The 22,465-nt window shown below is 43.7% G+C and overlaps 1 protein-coding gene across 2 annotated transcripts in view; it reads right to left on the bottom strand.

Moving 5' to 3' along the window:
• Window positions 1-22,465, bottom strand: part of SUFU (SUFU negative regulator of hedgehog signaling) — a 92,953-nt gene that overhangs the window by 52,235 nt on the left and 18,253 nt on the right. For both annotated transcript variants that reach the window (XM_009277821.1, XM_019471734.1), the window contains exon 2: window positions 19,542-19,678. In XM_009277821.1, the coding sequence (XP_009276096.1) occupies window positions 19,542-19,678 (137 nt within the window). The remainder of the gene's footprint in view (window positions 1-19,541; window positions 19,679-22,465) is intronic.

Here is a 22,465-nt window from a genome sequence, read left to right as displayed (position 1 = left end):
TCTTAATGAGACAAAATGCATTTGTGTCCAGAATCCAGGAAAAGGTGAGATGGCTTTCAGCAGTAGCTGTGAAAAATCATGGGCTACTACTGAACGAGCACCTTCTCTACCATTTCAAGAGGGCAACATTCAGTCTGCCAGGACTCGGGTATCTTTTGCTGCTGCAAAGACTTCTGCCTCTTTGAACTTCGGTGTTACCTGACTCCACAGCAAAGCCAACAAGAGATGTGACATGTCCAGGGAAACCATTTTATATAATGGGAGGAATCTGATGTATTCTTCCAATAAATAGCAAGCCTCAAACTGGTGGCCAGTTGGTGCGTTCCCGTGCTCCAGAGTAAGCTTGGAGATGACCTCTATGAACGGGGGAACTAAGGACGCTCTTTTCTCTGTGGGTTTGCATGTTGTGGATGGATTCGTCATTGCCTAAGGAGGAAGGAGCTCTGACTAAAGCTTTTACTGCAGCTATGGCACACACAGGAGGACCCTATCTAGATTCACTTGTGTCTAAGGTCAAGCGTAACACGTCTCCACTCTTCTCCACTGCAGAGGGCACAGTTAGCATTTTTACTCACCTGCTCATTTTTACAATCCAAGTCTCTCCAAGAGCCCTACCACCCTGTTAAGTCTGTTTGACATTGGTCAACAGGTTCAAACACCGTTAGGGTAGCACAGTCAGTCTTCTAGGCAGGAGAACAGCATGACTGCATAAGCTTTATTTCCTCAGGTGAGCACAGCAAAACCAATAGTCACCATAAAAAGTTACCAGGACCTCACCAGGGAATTGTCAAATGCGTAAGACAGATGGCAAAGCACAGAAATGATCTAGCCATCAACAGGAGGAATTAAATAGCGAAGGAACTGAAAGAAAATACATTAAAAAATTAAAACCAAATGATTTTGCGTATGGCTAAATCAGCAAATCCTCAGGAGTAAACTAAGGCTCTGATTTACTGCATATGAGCTGATTCACAGGAACTGCTGTTGAATACTTCTGCCTCACAGTAAACCTGAGGTGGTTCCGTGTTCCCTCCATGGAAGGAAGAGCTAAGCTACCTGACCTGCCTCAGGATAAACACGTATCCTTCAGCAATTACCATGGGAGTGCTGTATGTGTTGTAGATACACAGGCTTGTTGCAGTAACCTCTTGGACAATCACACCCTTCCTGCTTGGAAGGGGCACTAACAGGATTTAAACCTAATGCAGCAAGGTGATCCATCCTCACACACTTGAAACTGGTTCTTTTTCTGCAAGTTTGTGTTTTAACAAAAACTACTGATTTTTTTTTTTTTCTCCTTCTGGCAGGGAATGTTGATTCCATGAAATCAAACTGCTTCATAGGGAGGTATTGATTTCATAAGAACTCAACAAGGAAATCATTAAAACATTTCATTTCAAACTTACTATTTTATCTCATAATTTATAATAGCAAATCTGAAGCCTCTCTCCAGCTCCACAGAAATGAGGAGTCTAAATTTCCCATAGGCCAGCTCTTGTACCATTCTATTATGCAAAAGCAGCATCTATAAGACAGTTATACCAGACCACTCCGTTAAGCTTCCCATATTTTGAAGTCTTTAAAATGTCATTATCCATTTTCCTTTACAGCCCATGTGAAGCAGGTGAGGTTCCTCCATGCAGCAATGGTCATAATTCAGCTGCACAATCTCTCCTAACTTTACTATCCAACTGCTCTATAATGAGAACTGGGGAAATAACTCAGAGGGAACCATTCCACTGTGGACTCGTAAATTTTCTTTGTGTAACATTGCTCATATATTTTCTTGGAGTGCATTCCCCCCCACCTTTAATTTGACTAAGTATAGCTGATGCCTAAAGGAATAAAACCAAGTCATATTCTTGGCCTCAACATGTTTTATAAACAGTGTAATGCATGCAATCTGTGCTCAAGAGGTGTTACCTAGCTCTAGAGAGAAACACAGATTACTTCCCACTGTATTTCCAATTTCTTTTTTAAACCTGCCAGTTTCACATGTAGGGGATCCTGCTAGGAGCCCTTACTCCCTTTAATAGCCACAGGGAGTAAGTTGAAAAGGACAGCAGAGACAAGTACTAGGATCTAAGAGAGCTCCATCCAAAGGGTGGCCCCAGGCTGAATCTGGGTCAGGGAACATCTCCAGTGAGCTTGCTACCCTGTACCCAGAGCCGATAGGAAACAGCTGTTTGGGTATCTGGGAGTCAAATATCTTCTCCGGCATGCACACAGGGGACCGTATGGAGGAAAACAAAGAGCTGATGCTGTTCCACCAGCGAGGAGACAGCAAGGGAACTTGAAGCATATCTCCTGTCCACGCATGGCCTGGCATACAGTCCCCAGACTGAGTCTGGCTCTGGGGCAGTTCAGACTGCATCACCCTGGTTCATCCAAAGGCCAGAAACTTCCCCCTTCTGACATGGTCACACCATGCAATTCTTTAGATAGATTTTCAAACTAGGAGAATAGATTTGTAGCCTGACTGTTCCTCTGTATCTGTTCTGGACACCTCCTCCTTCGAAATGCCAGCTAAAATCTGCAACAGAGGGGTTAAACTGTTCTGACAATCAGTCAGATAAAGCCATCTGGACACTGTGTTACAGGTTATGAGCTGATACTGCACAGAGTGGGAGAAGCCCTAACTACATTAACTACTAAGTGTGCTTGGTTTTGGGAAAACAGCTGCTCTACTGCACTCATATCCTTCAAAAGCAAGTTTCTGTGTTCCTCTCTTGTTTCTGCGGAAAGCCAGGCCATCATTACACGGTCACTTTATTCTGGGATATGTGCAAGATGATGCTGAAAGAAACAATCCTGCTTGTCTGCCTGAGAAAGCAGCAGCTAACCTGGCTCACCCCCTCGAGCCAGTAATGTTGCTCAGCTATGCTAGCACAACGCTTGGCACTTCTCTGCTAGCTTGGTCTAAAAAAATGTACTCAATAAATTTGCAACAGTGTGTGGCACTGGGGATGCTGGCATGCAAACAAGATGACCACATCCCTCACACGAGCCAGACCTACATTACCCGCATCACTCAGCGGCTTGAAAACTCGCTGCTCTAAGGGGTACAAACCTACATTTTGTATCCGACTGTGAGATCTCGGCTAAACTGCAGGCAGCGAGTCACAGACGTCAGAGAAATTCTGTATTTGAGGGCAAAGCAAAGAAGGATTTCGACTCCATGACTTACGGGTGCAGGAATGTTAAAAAGGCCCCCAGCGAGCTCCTGACCAGCATGACAGTGATGCAGCCAGACGTTTAAATTGAATGCAGCTTATCCGATACTTACAGAAACAATGTAATTTATTGCATTGCTATTACCCCATGTACGGTCTGTATAATTTATTATATAAATGTATTTTCTCCAACACATTTTTAATATTCAGTCTGGCTTTGTTAAAAAAAAGGTAATCTGGCAATCTGTCACAAATAAGATTTGATGTTGTTTTTCAGTACCATTTTGCAGACTGAACAGCTAGAATTAATTCAGAGAAACTAAGGGCAGACAGAGTCCAACACTGAAATGCATTAGCTATATTTTTCACCAGAGCTACTTAATATATTTCTAAGTAGCTCAATAATGGATACAAGCATGCATGCAAAGATGTAGCTATAATAAACCGATACAGAAGCTAAACATGAAAATCGCGTCTAAAAATCTCAAAGTAATACTGTTATTGCAACTCATTACACAGATGCAAATTTAAAAACAACAAAAACAGAGTATAAAGAAAAAGACTTCATTCAGACTCATTTGCCAGCCACATTAAATTAAGATAATCTAGGGATAATCAAATTAATGCTAAATTTAGTCTGTCTGCGTAGTTTCCTAACCTACAAAGGACTGCACACATGGATTGGTAAAGGGGAAAAACAATTGCGATACAATCTGTGGGGCCCACTGGCAGTTAGTTTGTAATTTCATTTTCAACTCAAGTTGAACATGTTTTAAGAACATACAAGTAGAATTCAAGCCATGATATATTTGCATTACATTAAAAAAATGCTTTTCCTCCCTGTTTTTCTTTTTCGGTTTAGTTTTGCTGCCCCTTATCTCTTGTCTGGGAAACAGGAACTGCCCCAGCCCGGGCACCGCGAAGAGGTGCAAATTCACACGGTGCTGCTGCCTGCTGCAGACATGCAGCATAGACAAGATGCCTTAGGAAGAATTAAATCCCTGGAGTACAATTAAACAATAGCTCCACTGCAGGGGTTCAAATTGGGCTTTTAGAAACAAGGGGCCTAGGCAAAAGGTTCTTTAAAAAAAAAAAAATAGTGTGGGAAAAAAACAGATTATTAATACTGTAAGGACTGCTTGACCTCTGAGGTTTGACGACAGTTTCAGAAAACAGAAGCGCAATGCAGATTTTTTTTTTTAAAATTGATCAGCATGTTGAAAATACAAAGTTGATTACTGCACAGCTCCAGGTTGTTAAGTCTGGAAAATTAATGAGCCCTCAGAAGAGCCCCATCAATTTATGCAAGCATATATAAACTTATTTGATCATTTAAGTCCCCTGGACTGAAAGCCTGATGAAGGGGCCAGAACTGGGCCCTCCCGTGCCTCCCCAGGGTACATCACCAGCAAGATGACACGATTCCTCACTCTGTGCCCCGCTCAGAGCCCTCGCTCACCCTACTGGCAGTGGGATGGTGGAAAACGTGTCTCGCTGCACTGTAGCTTCTGCTGATGGAGTTACAAACGCTGATTTTCTTATCACAAAGTAGATCCCAGACACCTGGATGCCTTATGTGACATTGGAGAGTGTAATACAATATCATACAATATCCAATATCATACAATAACCAATTTCGTTCTGGGCCTCCTCTACCTCTTCTGTTTTCCAGGACATTTCTTTCCATCCCTTACACATCTGCGTGTCTGGCTTGCTCCTTCTCCCTGCCCATCTCTACGTGCGTATACAATTTCCATGACTGCAGCCTCTGAGAATTTCTCATGCAGGCTCCCAGCGAGTGACTCCCGTGCCCAGGGCACACTCCCACCCTCTGCAAGTGGTGGGCCCCCTGTCCTCTCCCTGACTCTGTACAGCCTGCTCCGCCAGCCACCGCCTCCCACACTTCCTCTCCTCCCCACAACTTCATTCAGCTCCTCCACGTCTGCTCCTTACAGCCTTCTCCAGCCCTCACAGTCAGCAGAGGCAGGAGCTGGCACATCCAGCAGGCTTGGCACCCCCTCAGCGTAAGCACTGCTGGAGGCAGGATGCATCTCCCGCCTTGCTTTTGCAACAACACGGTTCTCACCTATCTACAGATTTATCTGCATGGCTTCCTCCCACAGGGAGGGAAGGCTGGAGGAAGGCACAGCAGCATGAAAGGACTTACCTGGCATTGCTGAGTATGGCAGAGAAAAAAACCGAACACAGATGCGAGTTGTTCATTCACAGCCCCACAAAACTCTCCTGCTCCAAGCTCTTGCTCCTCTACACCCCGTCACTCAGACTGATCTCCCTTGGATGCTGCAGGGCTGGGCTGCTTTCACCTCTTCCAACGGGCGAGTGGGACAACCTTCCCCTTACTCCCTCTATCCCCAGCCAAGCAACCGCAAGGGAGCGGGAGTTAAACACTTGCCAAATCCAGAGCTCCAGGCCAGGTGAGAGACCCTTCCACCTCTGTCCAGCTGTGCTGCCACCAGCTTTCTGCATCCTTCACCTGAACAAGACGTGTTTTACAGTTCCCCTTCAAAGGATGGTATTTATGTCCTCAATACTTTCAGAAACTAAATAGCCTCAGGATGGGGTGGAGGCCTGGGAGCGAGAAAGGATGTTATACAGCAGGATCTCCTGTCAGATAAGGACTCGGCTCAAAACACACATTTAATGACAGTTTATTTACAGATTATGTGGTCCCACGTGGCCAATTTGAAGAGATACTTACCTTTCATTTAAAAACCCCATCCTGTGTTCTGACACGTGAAAGCCTGAATGTTTTATGGTTACCTGAACATTACCCAGCCAGGTGCAACTAGAACAAAGACTTGTACCCACAGCATTTAGCAACCTTTAGGTGTCCTCAGCGAGGGAGGAGAACTGCAGCAGGAGAGAAAAAACTTTTTTTTCTTGGTTTTGAACCTCCCACATACTTGCGCATGTGCAAGCCACCGTGTATGCTTAGATGGACAAAGGAGTACCATGAGACTGTACTGTCACTTGTGATCTTCCCCTAGATATCTATCTATGAGACATTTCTGTTGAAGAGCTTTCAAGGAGCTTGACAGGGAAGCGAAGGCACTATCCTCCTCTGAAGGACACAAAGAAGATGCAAGCAGCTTCTTTTAATAGCCTTCACAGCACAGACGTCCAACAGAAAGACTGCAAGACTGCACTGGGGTATCCCTTTTAGCAAAAATTATTCAACAAAGGGCAAGAAAGGAAGACGGTCTGTGAGAAAACACCTATGGAGTTATCACATCGTCATCTCTTCAGAAAAGTTATCTAGTTACCCCGGCATTAGTTCTGGGGCTCGTAACAGAGAGGAAGGGCAGGGGTCTTTGAGAGAGTACTGTAGCATTTTTCTCAGTGGTTGATTATTTTCTCTTAAATTTTCAGGAATTTAAAGCTTGCACAGGCCAAACTTTTGTTTTACTTTGGCAAAGCAGGAGGCCGAAGGGCAGGAAACAGAGGAACTTTGTATTCACACATATTTGTGTAAAATATTAGTTACGCATTGAGCTCTACCAACCCATTACAGTAGTGCAAGAGAAACACACAAACTTAGTCCAAGAGTTATATTTATGGTTCAAATACAAAATGTTTATGGAGCACCTCTTGAAACAGCATCCCAAGTGTTCCGAGATGATTCCTTTAAGGCTCTGATTTTAAACCAAGAAGCAGGAAAGTCCACTTTCCACAGGCTCTGGGCTGCCTGCAGTCTCTGAATACACTCTCCCAGTTTCTCTTCCCCACTAAGAACAAAACGCTTCCCCTGCTGTGCCCATTTGCTGCCTCCTGGCTGAGCAGGCTGCTGGAAAGGATCTTGCATCTGAGTCTGTCAGAAGATGGTCTGTAATGAGCTCTGCGTACTGCCACTCTCGCAGGCAGAGTGGGTTAGGCAGAAAGCACAGTTTGAACGCCACTTGCTGCACAGATCTTCAATAGAAAGTGTAAGAAGGTGGATATGTAACAGTGAACCCAACTTCCAGCTCAGTCCACTCCTCTCTGCAGTTTCATCTAACATGGGCTTGGCAGCTGTCAAGGGAAAAATCGGTCCTTTTTACAAGGCTACTCAGTACGTGTAACCTTCAAACTCTCCTCTGTGCATCCCAAACAATTGCACACAGGCAGCGAGAGAGGATGCTCCTACGACTGCGGAACAATCCCTCTGTGTTGTGGCTTTCAGCTCCTCGACAGGAGGAGGCAACACTATTCTGTGCAGAAGCCTTTAACTATTACAGCGGCTGCTTCCGTTTCCCAGAAAAGGCCGTGCGGGACAAAGACCTCATATATAAGTTGCCAAAGGACCTCACACCAGCAGAAAGGGGAGTTTTCTGCCTTCCCCGAGCTGTTTCCTTTGTTTTGCACTCCTCCTTCAGTAGAGGGGACAGAGCCTTTGTCCAAGGCTAGGCTGACCATGTGCAGCTTCTCCTTCGCTTCCTTACCCCAGGAGTCAGAGATGCTCTTCTTAACGGGGCTTGCTTGTCCCCAGCATGTGGGCTCCTCCTCACCCTCCTGCATCAGGCAGGCTCCGGGTAGGACGGAGAAAAGGCTTCCTGCAGAGAGCTCGGCTGCCCTCCGCTTTGGGCAGAAAACATTAACAAGATCAGTTCTGATCTTGAACTGCGGCCACTCAGGATAAACACCTGCCAGGGGGCAGCATCCAAGCGTCCCAGGGCGCGGGGCCTGCTGGATGTCCTCCTACCACTTCGGCTATTGTGGCAGCCTTGCACTGAGATGCATCATACAGCTTCCTCTGGGTCTCCATGCCCGTTTCTTTCCTCCCTCTCCCAGTGGCAGCCCACATGCAGTATGAAGGCTAAAACAACTTGTGCATTTATAAATGAAACCATATACCAGATTTACAGGTGTTGCTGCTTTGTCCATCCCTGACATTTGGGAGCAGCCTCAGGACACATGGACTGATGCAAAGCACAGAGAGAAATGGGTCTTTTTTTTCCCTTCTTCCTTTCCTTTTTTTAAATAAACCAACTGAATGAACTGTATTGCACAGCTGAAAAGCAACGAGCCAAGTTCAGTTCTCAGGCAGGAACAGGACATGAGTTGACAGAATTAAAAGGGACATCATTTGAAGCCTAGCCAACTCAAACTGGGCCTAAACCTACTTTATCTAAATTGCAGTAGCAGCTAAAAACAAGCCTCCTCTTTCAGGCAGTGCTGAGATCCCTCACTTAATGCCTAGAAATACTATGCAATCAGTAAAGCAGTCCAGGGAAGACAGCTTTCCTTCTATTTCAACAAAGTCTTTTATAAGGAACAAAGACTTTCTGTGCCTCTGCTCCTGGCACAAAGTCTCTCCGTGCTTTAGTGTCCTTTGGGGGTGGAAAAGGTCAGAGACCTGTTCTCAGCCGAGAGCTAGAAGTCAGAGAGATAATAGTGGCTTCCACGACAAGGCACAGGAAGCACCCAGCCTGACCCATGAGTCCAGACAAACTGCAGGAGAGAAAAAAGCCCAAAATCCATGAGGTTAGGGAGGTAGAGAAGAAAAGGCTTTAATTTATATTATGTAGCTAGCTCACTGACAACATAAGCCATAGACTTTTCCTCCCCTAAGTCGAATGAGAGTACAGGTGTCCTTGGAAACTCCTGGGTTCCCAGTCATGCTTTCCTACTGCTGAACTGCAGACTGGGAGGAAACTTGGAGGAGCCTCATGCACAGTCCAGGTTCACACCACCAGTGCTGATGAAGCAAAAGGCAATGTCACACAGCAGTGGTATTTGTCCCCTCTTCTCAAGTTTCTGAGAAAGCGTCCAGCACCTTTTAAACCTGGCCAGAGGGTTGCAGGGGCTTTTCTATCACCACAGCAAAAGGAATTTCACGGAGAAGAGATACTCCGGTATGGCATAATGTCCTAGCAAGTCCCAAGCAAAGGCTAGGAAGATGCTACCCACCAAAACCAGCAAGAGCTAAATAACTGCCAGCTTGTCGCTTCAGCGGCTGAAGCTGACAGTGCTCCAAGGCAAAGGGCAGGTCTGAGCCTGGCACTGGGGAGCCTCCAGTATTGCAAAGGGGCAGCACCCTGCCTATACTGAACAGAAAGAGAAGTGAAGTCAATTTAGTCAGCCAAAATCTAAGGTCATGCAACTCCATTTATGCCGCCAGGAAGAAGGAGAATAGGGGCTCACCACCCTCGCAGTGGCATAACAGCACTCAGCAGCATTCACAGCCGTATTTCTGCTCTATGCCCTCAGCTAGTTTACCACCCATACCTGAAACCACGCTGAGCGAGACAGGACTCACATAGAGGAAGGATGGGCCACCAGGCGTGTGCTAGTTCACAGCCTGGAAGCCTCAGCCACGGCCCTGGCCACTGCAAAGTTCCTCTCTAATGACTGTAAGTCTCTTACCTCCCCCCGTGCCTCAGCACCCAGCAACAAAATGGAACTGGGTGTGTTTCCCTGCCTCACAAGTGAGGATAAAAGCATTGGAAAGTCCCCAAAATTACGGTCATACAAACAGACAAATAATATTAAGCTTTGCAAGTGTGCAGAGAGGAACTGCATTAATTTCATCTAGGGAACCCAGAAGTACCTCTGCATGCTGACCCACACGCCAGTCTCAGTGTCACCAGTGCCAAGACCTGTCCTCTCCCTCCTTTCCAAGTGAAAGGCTCCCTCCGCCGAAGAGCACGGATGTTGCAGACAGTCTGTATTGCTACGCTTATTCCCTACAGACCCCTGCTAGGAGTTGGCAAGACCATCTTAACATTAAAAACAGGCGCTGGAAGTTTACAGGTTCTTTGAGAGGGGGAAAAGAAGAGCTATAATAATGCCTTTCAATGAGCTCTGCTGGACCAAACCCAGAACAGTCACAGAGAAAAGCAAAATGGATTAGAGAAAAAAGTTTGACGCCAAAGACTAAACAGCAACAAGGCTTCTTGAGACTTGCCTGAGAGTTGCTATGTCAGGAAAGCAGATAGGTGTCTAGCTGCCCCATCCTTCAAGCGCACTCAAAGAAAACACACATAAAGCCACACTGCAACACTAACGTCTCTCCTCCTCACTGAGACACTGACACTCAGATACACAATCAAGTTGCTGTGGGTTACAACTGCACGCACGGGCTGAGGCTGGCATGAGGCAAGCTGTCATCTCTTGTGCCGCAAAAGGAAGGGTTTCCTGCAACTGGCACCGCCTCATGTGTCAGCTAGTGGGCACACACACACAAAGTGAGCAGAGCTGCTATAGCAGGACAAGCCTCATCTAGTGGGACATGCAACAGGTACCAGGCATCCAGCTTTGGGCAGGAGGATCAGACAGTCCCAGCAGGCAAGTTTCAACCCTTGAGCATCCTGAGCAGTAACAGCAATAAGACGGTAAAAGTGAATCCGGCCCCTGCTTCAATGTTTCCTCCACGCAACCCTGGGACAGTATTTCAAGAAAAGATGCACTTATGTGCCTACAAAATGTCTCCTCTTAGAGTCATCCTTTCTGCAGACAAAAACATTTTCCATGAGGTCTCTTCAGTGTTGTCTGTCTGATTGTCAGCTTTGCAGACAGATGCTTCTCTCTGGATTCCTAGCAGTGCTGCATAAGCTTTATTTGCGATCTACAGGGGAGAGTAAAAAAGGATGGGTCCATCTGCAACCAGCACTTTGCTGCAATGCCTGTCAGGACAATTTACCAGAGCTGCATTTGGCAATTCCCTCCCCAACAACTTCAGAGCCTCCAGCCAGCTTCGGGGGATGCCAGCAACAGGTTGGAGACCAAAGCACAAGCTCGATAGCTGCCTGTCGTGCCCGGCACATCAGCCAACCACTCTGCACACAAGCAACCGGTTTGTTTTATCAGCCAGCAAGTCATTTGGTACCAGCCCCAGCACGTACATCCCAGCTGGAAGCTCGGGGTTGTGACAAGGCTGGCTTAGGAGATGGCGGGGGAGGGATGGGAAATATTGGGGAGGTGAGCTCATAGGCAGCAGAAGCAGACGGGGCACTCGAAGAGCGAAGAGTACGGGGAGAAGTGAATTTATTGCGGCGGGGGGGGGGGGGGAGGGGGGGGAGGGGGGGGGGGGAGGAAATATTGGGGAGGTGAGCTCATAGGCAGTACGGGGAGAAGTGAATTTATTGCGGCGGTGCGGGACGTAGAGGGGCTAGCGCACAGAGATGTAAAGGACCAGCCTTGATCTGTGCTGCTGCTCACAGAACAGCTTGTTTTATGGGAAACGTCTAAGAGGAATTAGGCTAAAACCCAACCAATTTCTCATGGACCACTGAATAACTATCAGATGATGAGAGCTTTTGGCCATGACAAACTTGGGTTAAATTGTAATCAGTGACTTAATGTTTCCATACCCCTCTGCAGAATAAAGGCACGCAGCCTGCGCACTTGGTTGAGTCCTGTTCACCTACGGCAAACGACAGGCCAGGAGGCCATTTTACAAACTTTACTGCGCTACAGTTTCAGTGTTTGTGCAGCAGAGTTCACTACATAACAGGTTCTGTTGAAATGAAATTGATGTTGATTTATACTTCTTTGTGGAGCTAAAACACACAGTTAATCCCCCCATTTTTAATCTAAAATCCTGGAATACTACAGAGGAGCCAGGGCCAGCTCTACACTGGAAACTGGTCAATATTACAAACAGATGATAGAAAAAATATATATATTTTACAGAGCCATAGCAACCAGAAGAGAACAATAAATCAGCCTGAGGTTGAAAAAAAAAAAAATAAAGGCACCGTCAGGGCAAAATATATATGAATTATTGGGAAATTTTATTTGGCTTTAGCCATCCTACTGGGAAGAAATAAACACTGTTTTACAAACAAGCTAGACAAGCCTCATTTGTATTCAAGGAAGCAAGGAGTTTGTTTTGGGTTTGTTTTTTTTTTCTTTTTTATACACAGAAATTGGCCTGTGTCAAGAATGTTTGAAAACATGTTGGCAAGGAAAGAGTCACTGAGGCTACCACATTGAAGCTTTCTGGACTCCAGAAGATCTGAAGATGAGGTCTAGTGGTTACGCCAGGGCAGCAGGTGTCAAGGTATCCACTGGCTTAATGGCTGCAGGTCTGTGACCCCAGCCAAATCACTTAATCCCACTGAGTCCCATTTTCAGTGTAAAAGTTATACTGCCTGTCAAACGCAAAGTGCCTCCGTGGCTCAGACTAAACTTGAATCAGATGGAAATTGCTAAGTAAGAAGAGTGCATCTATACCTGCAGCCCTTACAAGTCCTGTGATCACCCTCATTTACCAAAGGGGAAACTGAGACATGCAGAGCTGGCATAATACCCTCAAATTGATGCACTTGGCCAATGACATAGGCAGGAACAGTGTACGTGCTTCCTCAAACTACAGACAAGCCGTCGGACAATAATTCCTACCTGAAGAAAGCATGACATGTCAGAAATAACTAAGGAAGGCTAGACATACCTCATTTGGGGCTTGCTTTTCAGCCCGGCTGCCGAAGGCTTGCGTGGCTGTGCTGCCTCAGGCACTTGCACACATCAGTCAGAACCATCCTCCCTTCCAGTAACTTTGGGAAATTGGCCTGTGGACTTGAATCGTGACAGAAGACAGAAGCTCACGGATACCAAGTTCCTGCAGGTTTCACAGAAATAACTAAAGGACAAGAGAAGATATTTCATACCTTATCCTCTGAAAAGGGAATCCCTCACCGTAACAGTGCAGAGGGGGCAGACGTGCCAAGAGAGGATGTTTGTGGGGAGAAAACCCAACACAACAAATCAGCTATAGCTAGTTTGGTCATTGTTTTGACACGTTGTTATCAACATGTGTAACTCACTGTGTATCTACTGGAATTAGTTCTGCCCAATACACTTTTCAAAAGTGTAATAAATTTTCTAAGGAATAATTCATATAAGCAAGTTTCTCCTGAAGTAATCAGCTGAAATCTACATTAAATCGCCACCCACAAATTGCATCTTGCATGCTTACTTCCTTTGCTTGTAGATTTTGTTACTGCTGTTTTGTAGTCCCCAAGACACAAACAGCTTCCTACTACTGACCAGTCAAAGGTTAAATATTAAAATTCAACTTTTAAATTAGCTCAGACTTCTAAATTCACATTTAAATATCTTTTAGTGCACCAGTAATCAGGAAACTATAAAAAAAAGATAAATTATGTATTTACGGAATCACAGAAAATTACATTTAGAAGACCTGAAGAGGACACCTAGTCAGTCAAGACATATTTATAATATAAAGGAGACTAAGAAGGCTCCTTACTCTGCCCTCACCTAAAGGAAGAATCAACTCTTCCTGACCAATTTCCATGAAGAATAGTTTGACTTGTTCTCAAAGCTATGCAGCAATGAGGAATCTGCAACTATTCCAGTGCTTCACCGCGCTTACCATTCAAAAGTTTTTCCTAATGACAAACCCTAACCCCACCTTACAGAAATTTTAGTAGTGATGAGCCTCTCATATCGCCAGTAGGCACACAGAAAAATTTATTACTTTATTTCCTACAGCAACCTTTTGCATATTTGAAGACTGTTCTCACATCTTCCTTCCACCTTCTCTTCCCCAGACTAAACAAACATAACTATTTTGATCAGTCCTCCACAGGTCATATTTTCTGGACCTTTGGGTCATTCTTACTGCTCTCCTCCAGACTTTCTCCAACTGGGATGCAGCTGACTTGAAGTCTTTTGCCCAAAATGAGATACAGTGCTCTCCCTTTCCCTTCAATGTGTTGCCAGCAGTGTAGGACCCTATCACACGCAATACACAAAATACTTCTATTTATACGTCAGAATAATTTCGCTTCTTATCTCTCAGAGTGAAGAGAGTGTTGGTTTAGGTATAGCCCATTGGTGATATCAACTCCAAATCATTTTCTTCTCCTTTCAGAACTGCTGCCTTTCCCCAGCTGATAATTGTGCATTGGATTATTCCCATGTAAGCACAGGACCTCGCACTTGTTGCACCTTCCTGACCCTACTGCACATAGGTACTTCACACCATTTCTGCAATTTGCAAAGGCCGTTCTGAACTCCAGCCCTCTGCGCCGTAGTGCTTTGCTGCATCTGCAGATTTCATCAGGATACTCTGCATTTCATCATCCTGGTCAATACCAAATTGCATGAGCATTAGGATAGATTTTAGACAAATCCAAACTCTGCACATCTTTTGTGATTGATGACAACACATTGACAATTACTCAGAGTCTAAATATGCAACCAGTATGGCATCCCTCCTTCTTTAGTTTTTATGAAGATTGCATTTCCCCAGCTCGCTCACATACCTGTTGGAAGGGATAATGTCAAAAGTCTCACTAGTATCAAGGTAACCAACATTCACTTCTTCCCATGGTGCCTGTTACTTTGTCACAATTAGTTTGTTCCAATTTATTCTTGATAAACCCATGTTGGGACGTCCATTATTCCCTGGATGCCTTCTAGATGATTTGTTTTTCCTAGCAGTTTCTTAAGATCTGCAGTCTGATTGACCAATTAGAAACCCCAGGTTTTTGCATTTCTGGGGTTTGCTTGGGTTTTGTTGGGGTTTTTTTTGGGGGGGGAGGGTGGGGGTGAAGAACAGCATTTGCCATTTTCCAGCCTACTGTAACGCTACCTGTCCCCCCTGCAATGGCAGCTGATGAGTTCTGGAGTAAATGTTATCAAGCTCAGCCAACCTGCAAACCTCTAACTAATTCATGGACATCGTCTTAATACTTCTGAAGCTAGTTTCACTAGCTAGTTCCCCACTACAATTCATCCATTGCGGAGAATATAACCATTACATATGCTATACCATTATCTTTAAGCTCTAGGCATGATGAGGTTTTCCTGGCAATTTTCCAAACCTGTACCTTACAGCTGCAGCTGTTTTCTTTCAGGCCAAGAAACATGGAAGCAGCAAGAATTCATACACACAACACATTTGTTTCCGTGCTACATCAATATATTGCCCTCATGATGTGTATCGGGCAGGGCCTTGAAAACAACCTAACTTTACCTTAGAGAGGAAAAAAATGCAGATTTTAATTTCAGGAAAGCACAAACCATGGCCTCTCTATACTGATCAAGCGTCATATTACTGCAGTACCTAAAGAGTTAACAATCGTAACAAGCCCTGGACAAGCTTTCTGTAGGAAGAGCATTTCTTCCTCTTCATTTGAATTGAAGTATAAATTTGTTCTACCATGAGATATTCACCCACGAACCATGACAAGCTAAGGTCACTGAATTGTGCAAAGTTTCATTTTCAAGGTTTGCAGGTTTGTGTTTTTTTAAAACTAAAAATAACAGAGTTGGGATTTTTGGTCATGGTCAGTGATAAAATTAAGAACAGATAAAGCCACAAAAAATTTTTTGAGATTTGCAAGCTTGGTTTTGTTGAAGGAGGGGAAGTAGTGCCATTTAATCAAAAGCACAAAGCATCAAGTGTTTGTCAGAGTGAACAGAGAAGCCAAGGCTCAAAGAGGTCTGAAAGTCAATGCAGAAGACTGCTTTCCTAAAGCACAGCCACAGTGCAGGAGAGATGGAACAAAGGAACACAACATTCATTTGCCTAGAAGTGTTTGTTACAAAAATATATCACTTGCAATGAGACATGCTTTGTAACTACAATACACAGTAATAATATTTAGGATAGCAGTAGCTGCTAGATGAGTCTTCAACTCAGTCATCACCTTCTGAAAATGCTCAGGCTCAGCAGGAGTATAACTACACCTTACTCTCCCCCAACTTCAACCAGACCCAGCAAAGCACATCTATGATAACCAAAAAGTTGGCTTATTATTCAAGAGATAAGAATTTAGCTCTTTGCATAGCTTTCAAAGTAAACAATCTTTTGACATGCGGAAGTGCTTGGAGCCTATCCAAAAAGTTCCTGCCAGCTTTATTTTTTTTCTTGCTTCTTGTTCAAAGTGGATTCATAAGCATTACTTAAGTTGTTTCGGCTCATCAAATGTTTTTAAGGCTATTTTGGAGTATTAAAGAGACTCCACAGATTTTTTTTAACCAACTGAAGAGGACAACATTAAGGTGCATACAACAGAGTTAAACAATGCTTGTCATTGTTGCATTTGACAAACGCTCCAAGTGGCACAGTCAGAAAGAACTTGAGCAAAAAGAAACCTTTCATCATGTAAAACAATACTGCCGTGCCACAGCCTGCCTAATGCCCAATGGGCCTCAGAAGAACCACCCCTTCAAATACAGTTCACAGTTTTAAGTTTTTAACATCTGACCAGAGAAGTCCTGTAAAAGACCAAGGAAAAAAGGCGACAGCAGAAGCTCACTTGGCTTTGCAGAGTGGCCATGTCAGACTGGGGGAAACCCCGCTAGGCAGAACAAAAATAACACTGCCTAGCACTGGGTGCCTGATCACCCAGGGGTGATGCAAGGGAGAACATGGGAATTGCTCTGGAGACTGCCAGCCTAAGAAGGGGCAGCTCGCAGGAGTAAAGCAAAGCAAAGCGGGACATGTCAGATGTAGCAGAAGGACTGGGGACTCTGCAGAGCAATGGAGTGAGCGAGCTTACACTAAATTAGAAAATGACTGCATCTAGCTATGGTCAACTGGTATTGACCTGAGAGATCAAGAAGAAACATGATAGAGTCTGCCCCATTACAAGTCTTATTTTTAAATGCATCATCTTGTCAGGATTAACCTGATGTCTACGATTATCCAGAAGATTTTAGTCTGAGAAAGTTCTTATTCAAAAGAGGCAAGTAATAAACAAATTGTACTAAAATAAAACTAGATCTTGATCACTTGCTGCAACAGCATACAGTTTCTTATAGAGGGCAAGGAACGGTTGGTAATACTTGGTGACAGCACACAGATGCTTGCTGAAGGGCATGAAGCTGTATGGAAAAAATAAAAAATCCAACTCTTCCATGGTATTTTAAGGGGCCTCTGGAGGTCTCGTCCAGCCTCCTATTTGAAGTGGAGCCATCACCAACGCTACATCAGGGCCGTTGTAGCTTTGTTGAGCTAAGTCCTGGACCCTTTCAGGAACAGTGATCCACCAACTCTCCAATAAACTGTTCCCTGTGCTTTGCCACCCTCCTTGTGAGCAAGTTTTCCCTGAAGCCCTTCCAGAACTTCCCATACTACAATTCAGAGCTATAGCCCCTTGTTGTATTATCTAGGGCTTGACCCCACAACCTTGTAACTACCCTCCCAACAGCTGTGGGCTCCCATTAGATCACCCTGCACCTTCTCTTCACAGGCTAAACCAGCCCTGCTCCCTCCCGCTTTCCTCGTAGCTCACGTGCTCTAGGACCTTGACCACTGTGGACTCTCTCTGTTTTCTCAGCATCTCTTAAACCAGGAGGCCCAAAACAGGACACTATTTTAAGCAAGGCCTCCCTGGTGCCATGCAGAAGAGGTAATAACTTCCCTCAATCTGCTGCTCATGCTCTTCCTAAGGTAACCCAGCATGTGGCTTGCCTATTGCATGATGAGCGTAGTGTTGGCTCATACTCAATTTCACACTCAAAGAAGTCAATTTATGATTCATACACAGGGTTTTTTAATAACGTAAATTGAGAGCTAAACACCCAGAGGCTAGAATCCATTAGCGTATATTTGAGCAGTGCCTTTAAAGAGTCATGGTGGATAGAAAGTCAAAACCAGCATGGATAAGCTGAGTACAATACTGAAGGCCCTTAGAAGTTCACGTTAGACTGATATGCATAGGCACAACCACTCTTTCCAGTCTAAAAACAGTTCGTTTGCTTTGAGGTCAGAAAGATGAGACTGCATTAGTGCAGGAAACCAAACAAGGCAAGTCTCTGCCTGGAGCGCCAGCTTAGTCACTGAAAAGTTTGTCCTAAAGTACCCTACCAAATCCCGTTTCACTCTGCAGACCTCCTCTCACCCATGAAAAGGGTGAGACAAACAAGCAACTGCGATAGGTTGCTTAATGTGCAAATAGAAGGCACTGAAATTACTGCATTAAAGAGACTGTTATGAGAATCTACACTGGACCAGAAAATTTAAAAGGCCCCAAAAGGGGTCTTATATGTAAGATAAGTTAACATATAACATGTTGTATGTTATTTTATATCTAAGAAGGAGATTTTAGAGTCAGATGTTTTCTTCAGACCCTGCAGTCAATACATAGAAAATGTGAGTATGAATTCATCACTGCACGGTCAGTATCAAAAAGCTACTGTACAATATAATTTAGGCAGGACAGGAACCTCAAATAATAGCAAAACCGATGACAGTCATGTGGATTTAGATGCTTAAGAATAGCAAAAATCAAGACAGAAAAGAGAACGGATGAGCCCAAATTTGGATGGCAACTGGGGAAGATAGCTACACAAAGGTTACAAAAAAAATGCTTGTGTCATTTCAAACTGCAACAAGAGACACTCCCAGTAGGAAGACAAGCGATCATCTGTGCTGGCATTGGTCTCTGCCAGTCAACATTTAGAATACCCCAGAAGAGTTGCCACTGCCTCAGAGATTTGTCACTGAGGTTACCAGAGCAATCCTGTTTTCACCCAGACCTTTCCCCTTTGAGAGTCAGCCAGCTGACTGAAAACCAGCAATAGAATCAGAAGTTACTGAGCAATTTATTAACTAGTAGAGCAAGCACCAAATGTTACAAATTCAATAATCATTGATTTAGAAGGTACTTTACCCGTAAAGAACCTCAAACTAGGTTAAAAAAAGTTCTTTAAATATTTTCATTCAGATCTTGTGATGCTGGAGGGTGCCTTTCAAATACACTATGCACTCAAGCATTCCATGGGTCTTCATGTGCTCACAATACAAACTAATATTCAATCTACTGGTATAAACAGAATCCAGGAAGAGTAGTGCAAGAGGACGTTTTGCAGGCACTGTGGTTCCCAATTCTCTGGCAAGTCTCCACCCACATTAATGATTCCCAATTGTTACTTCCTTAGCCCTCCCAGCCTTGGCATCCCTTATGACTTTTAAGTTTTCTCATCTCAGCACTCCTTGTTTACATACGTTGCTGCTGCTCAACTGCACGGACTATAGGAAGAGACTTGCTTGTGAAGGAACTGCAACTGTTTTGGAAGTTAACAGCCCTTCTGCTGAGAAGGGACACCTTATCGGATGGGTGCTTCTCAGCCATTTCAGGATAAGCAAATGAGGTTTCCTTACTGAGAGAGGGTGAAACCAACAACGCAGGAGAGCAACAAAGAGCCACTGAGCAGGCTTCCTATGGTTACTAACCATTCTGTATTGTCAGCTTTTCCATAGTAGGGATTTGGAGTTACCTGGACAGCAGCTGGGTTTTGTACCCAGCAAGCTGGGCCGATGGAAGGAACACACTCCTTTGGTTTCCCAAACAAAGAAAATTCTCAAGATTTGATTGAGCACTGATGTAACAGATGCAGCCCTTCAGAATGAAAGCAGCAAAAAGCGAGGCAGCATATTTAACCCTGCAGTACCTGACTGGAAGACGTATCTCGCTAAGCCTTGCATTAATTCTGCCGGCCAGGTAGGTGGTGCCGACTCGCCCGTTTCTCTCTTTAGCCGAAACGTCAACTCAAATCCAAAACCACTTGGTCCATCTGTTCCTGTAAACCTGGAGGGAACGAAAAACGAAAAGTTACAACATACTCCTTGTAACCAGAGCAGGCTGCAAAATTAGGACCATGGAAAAAGGATGAGTGTTCTCCTCATAGAAAAGCTAAGTTTAGAAATTCTTTTATTTCAGTCTGCTCTAGCTCGAATGGCATAACATTGTTAGGTTAGTTGATGTAATACAATTTCAAAGACAACTATCATAATAGTGTTTTCAGTCAGAATAATGCCGTCTTGGAACCATGACTTCTTTCCTGGGACCAGTGGGATTTTCAGCGTCCTGAATTTGTTTTTAAAACATCGTTGTAAATTTTGCACCAATAGCTGCCCTGATTATATTTGCTTAAATGGGAACAGCAAAGAAAGTGCACAACATAAAATGATGTTATTCTACCCTTGTGAATTCAAATTTCTACACACTGAGAAGTGGAATGCAACTAAAGTACTGGGTAGCAGTTTCTGGGTTGAAGCAGTTGAGTTTTGACGTACAGCACACAATTTCTGTGTTGTGGATGGTCACAGGGGGAGGAGGGAAACAAGAAGATGCAGGGAGAAAGTTAATAACCTCTCACACAATGCACTAATTCTTATTTTGCTCCACTATATGCTTGCGCACATTCTTCTTGTCTATCCAGGAGGACAATAGTGGAGAAGCACTGAATGACAACTACTGCTCAAGAAGCAGTAGTTTGGCCATTTCCCCACTTTGCAGAGATAGGTGCCGATTTATCTGGTTTGGTCAGATAGGGTCACCCAGTAGAAAAAAGTCATATTAGAAGTATCAAGGCTATAATGAAAAGGAGCAAATAAAGGATATCTGTATACTACTCTTTGCTTCAACAAAACTAGTCCTTGAGAATCCTGTATTTTATACATACAGGAAAGTTCCTGTTTCAAGTCCCCAACAACTAAAAATGGCACGTTTGCCTGTGAAAAAATGAGAAACCTCATGGACAAATACATAAGCTTGCAAACTTCAAAGCAAGTTGGGGACATCATGTCCTTTCTACCACTGTCTTCACATTCCTCACTTGTTTGCTGTGGCTGTTCCACAGAGGCAGAGGAAAGAAAGAAGGATTTACACTGAGCATAAAGACACCCCACAGAAGCTTTCATAAACCAGTATCATTCTGCAAGTTCAAATCTCCAACACCTGCAGCCATTGGCAAATTCTCTAGAGAAACTTTGCAAATGTCTTGGATGCTGGTACCTTGCTGGCACATATGAAAGGTACAGTGCACAAAGTGTTAACATTGTACTACTTCTAAAAACAGTCAAACAGAGCAGTCAGGAGAGTGATGAGAGCACTTTCCATTTGAAAAACACAGCTCACCAGCAGTGCAGTGACCAGTTCTAAGTGTTGGATGATTGTTCCCATAGCAAAGAGTTTGGTTTGAAGCAGAAACGCTTTCTAGCAACCCTGCCTAATGACAAATGTTAAAAGTGATCGAACTTAAGCATCGATGCAACTCCTCCATCATGCAGTGTAACTTTATTTGAGGATTCTTCAAGGAAAGTTTGATTGTGGTAGACTTTCAAATGATGTAACAAAGGTAGTTAAGAAATGTACCCAAGGACAGAACTAAACTATGGGACAGCCCTAAGAGATAACAACAACTGTGACCGAAAACAAGACAGCAGGTATTGAAAGTCAGTCAGACATCTACAATGAAGGGGAATAAACAATATATCAAAAAATACTTTATTTCATTAGTATAAAAATATACAAGCATGTTGATTTTTGTTTCCCTCCATATTATCCTCAACAAAGAATTTGAGAATTATATGCTACGAAAGCAAATTCTCTATGAACAGAGCAGATAATGCATTTCAGAATGGTCAACTGGCACATATAAAACCTTTTTTAGGAAACAAATGTACCTTTAAGCAACAAGACAAATAATTACATTTGGTTCTTAAACAAAGCAAGAGCTTACTGAATAACCAGCCAGCCAGGGAGTGGAATCTGGATGTGCAGTGAAACCTGTGTTCTGCAATCATGCATGCAGGTCCACCAAAAAGACTGGTATAGGATGGTGATAGCCTTACAAGTGTACTTTGTACGTTCAGCACCCCTGTAGTGTTTTATTAGTTTCACATATCAGATAGCAAAGGAAAAACAGAAATATTTCTTAAAGGGAGAAACAAAAACACTTCAAAGTGGGTAGTTTTCAAGGATTGAGTCCAGGAAAAAGCATACATCAGAAACTGAAACACATTATGAACGGGTCAATTTTAAGAAGGATCAAAGTTAACAAAAAGCCTTCAAGCTGATCTTTCACAGTTAAAATTTTTGGAAAGTAAGATGGCTCCCTATTGAATTTCCTCCTTTCAAGGCATGTTCTGAAACAACACAGCTTTACTTCTAACATGCATCGAGCTAGAGTTTAGTGTTTGGTTTTTTAAACTCCACAGATCTCTCTGCTTCCCATAAATAACTGTTTAAGAGAAGACTACACATGCTGTATATTGATCCATACGCAAGTTACTCAGTAACAAAAGTGTTCAGGTGAGTATCCATCGAATTTAAAGCAAGATGAGCATTTAGGAGAACATTGCTGGTCAGCAATACATCAGTAGTCGCAAAGCAGTAAAACTGACAGGCAATGTTACTTACATGATTTTTTGTATGGTAATGAAAGAGACTAAAACAGAGAAGAACTACTAGAAAATAAATAGAATAAAACATAAGGAAACAAGCAGTAAGTTACTTTCCTTCTAAGATTTAATCAAAAGATGTATCTTCTAAAAAACTCAAAAAATGCAGCAGCATACAATGCTTATAATT

Source organism: Aptenodytes forsteri, unplaced genomic scaffold (assembly GCF_000699145.1).
Source record: "Aptenodytes forsteri isolate BGI_AS27 unplaced genomic scaffold, ASM69914v1 Scaffold15, whole genome shotgun sequence".
Taxonomy (NCBI): Eukaryota; Metazoa; Chordata; class Aves; order Sphenisciformes; family Spheniscidae; genus Aptenodytes; species Aptenodytes forsteri.
This window is presented reverse-complemented; position numbering and strand designations above follow the sequence as displayed.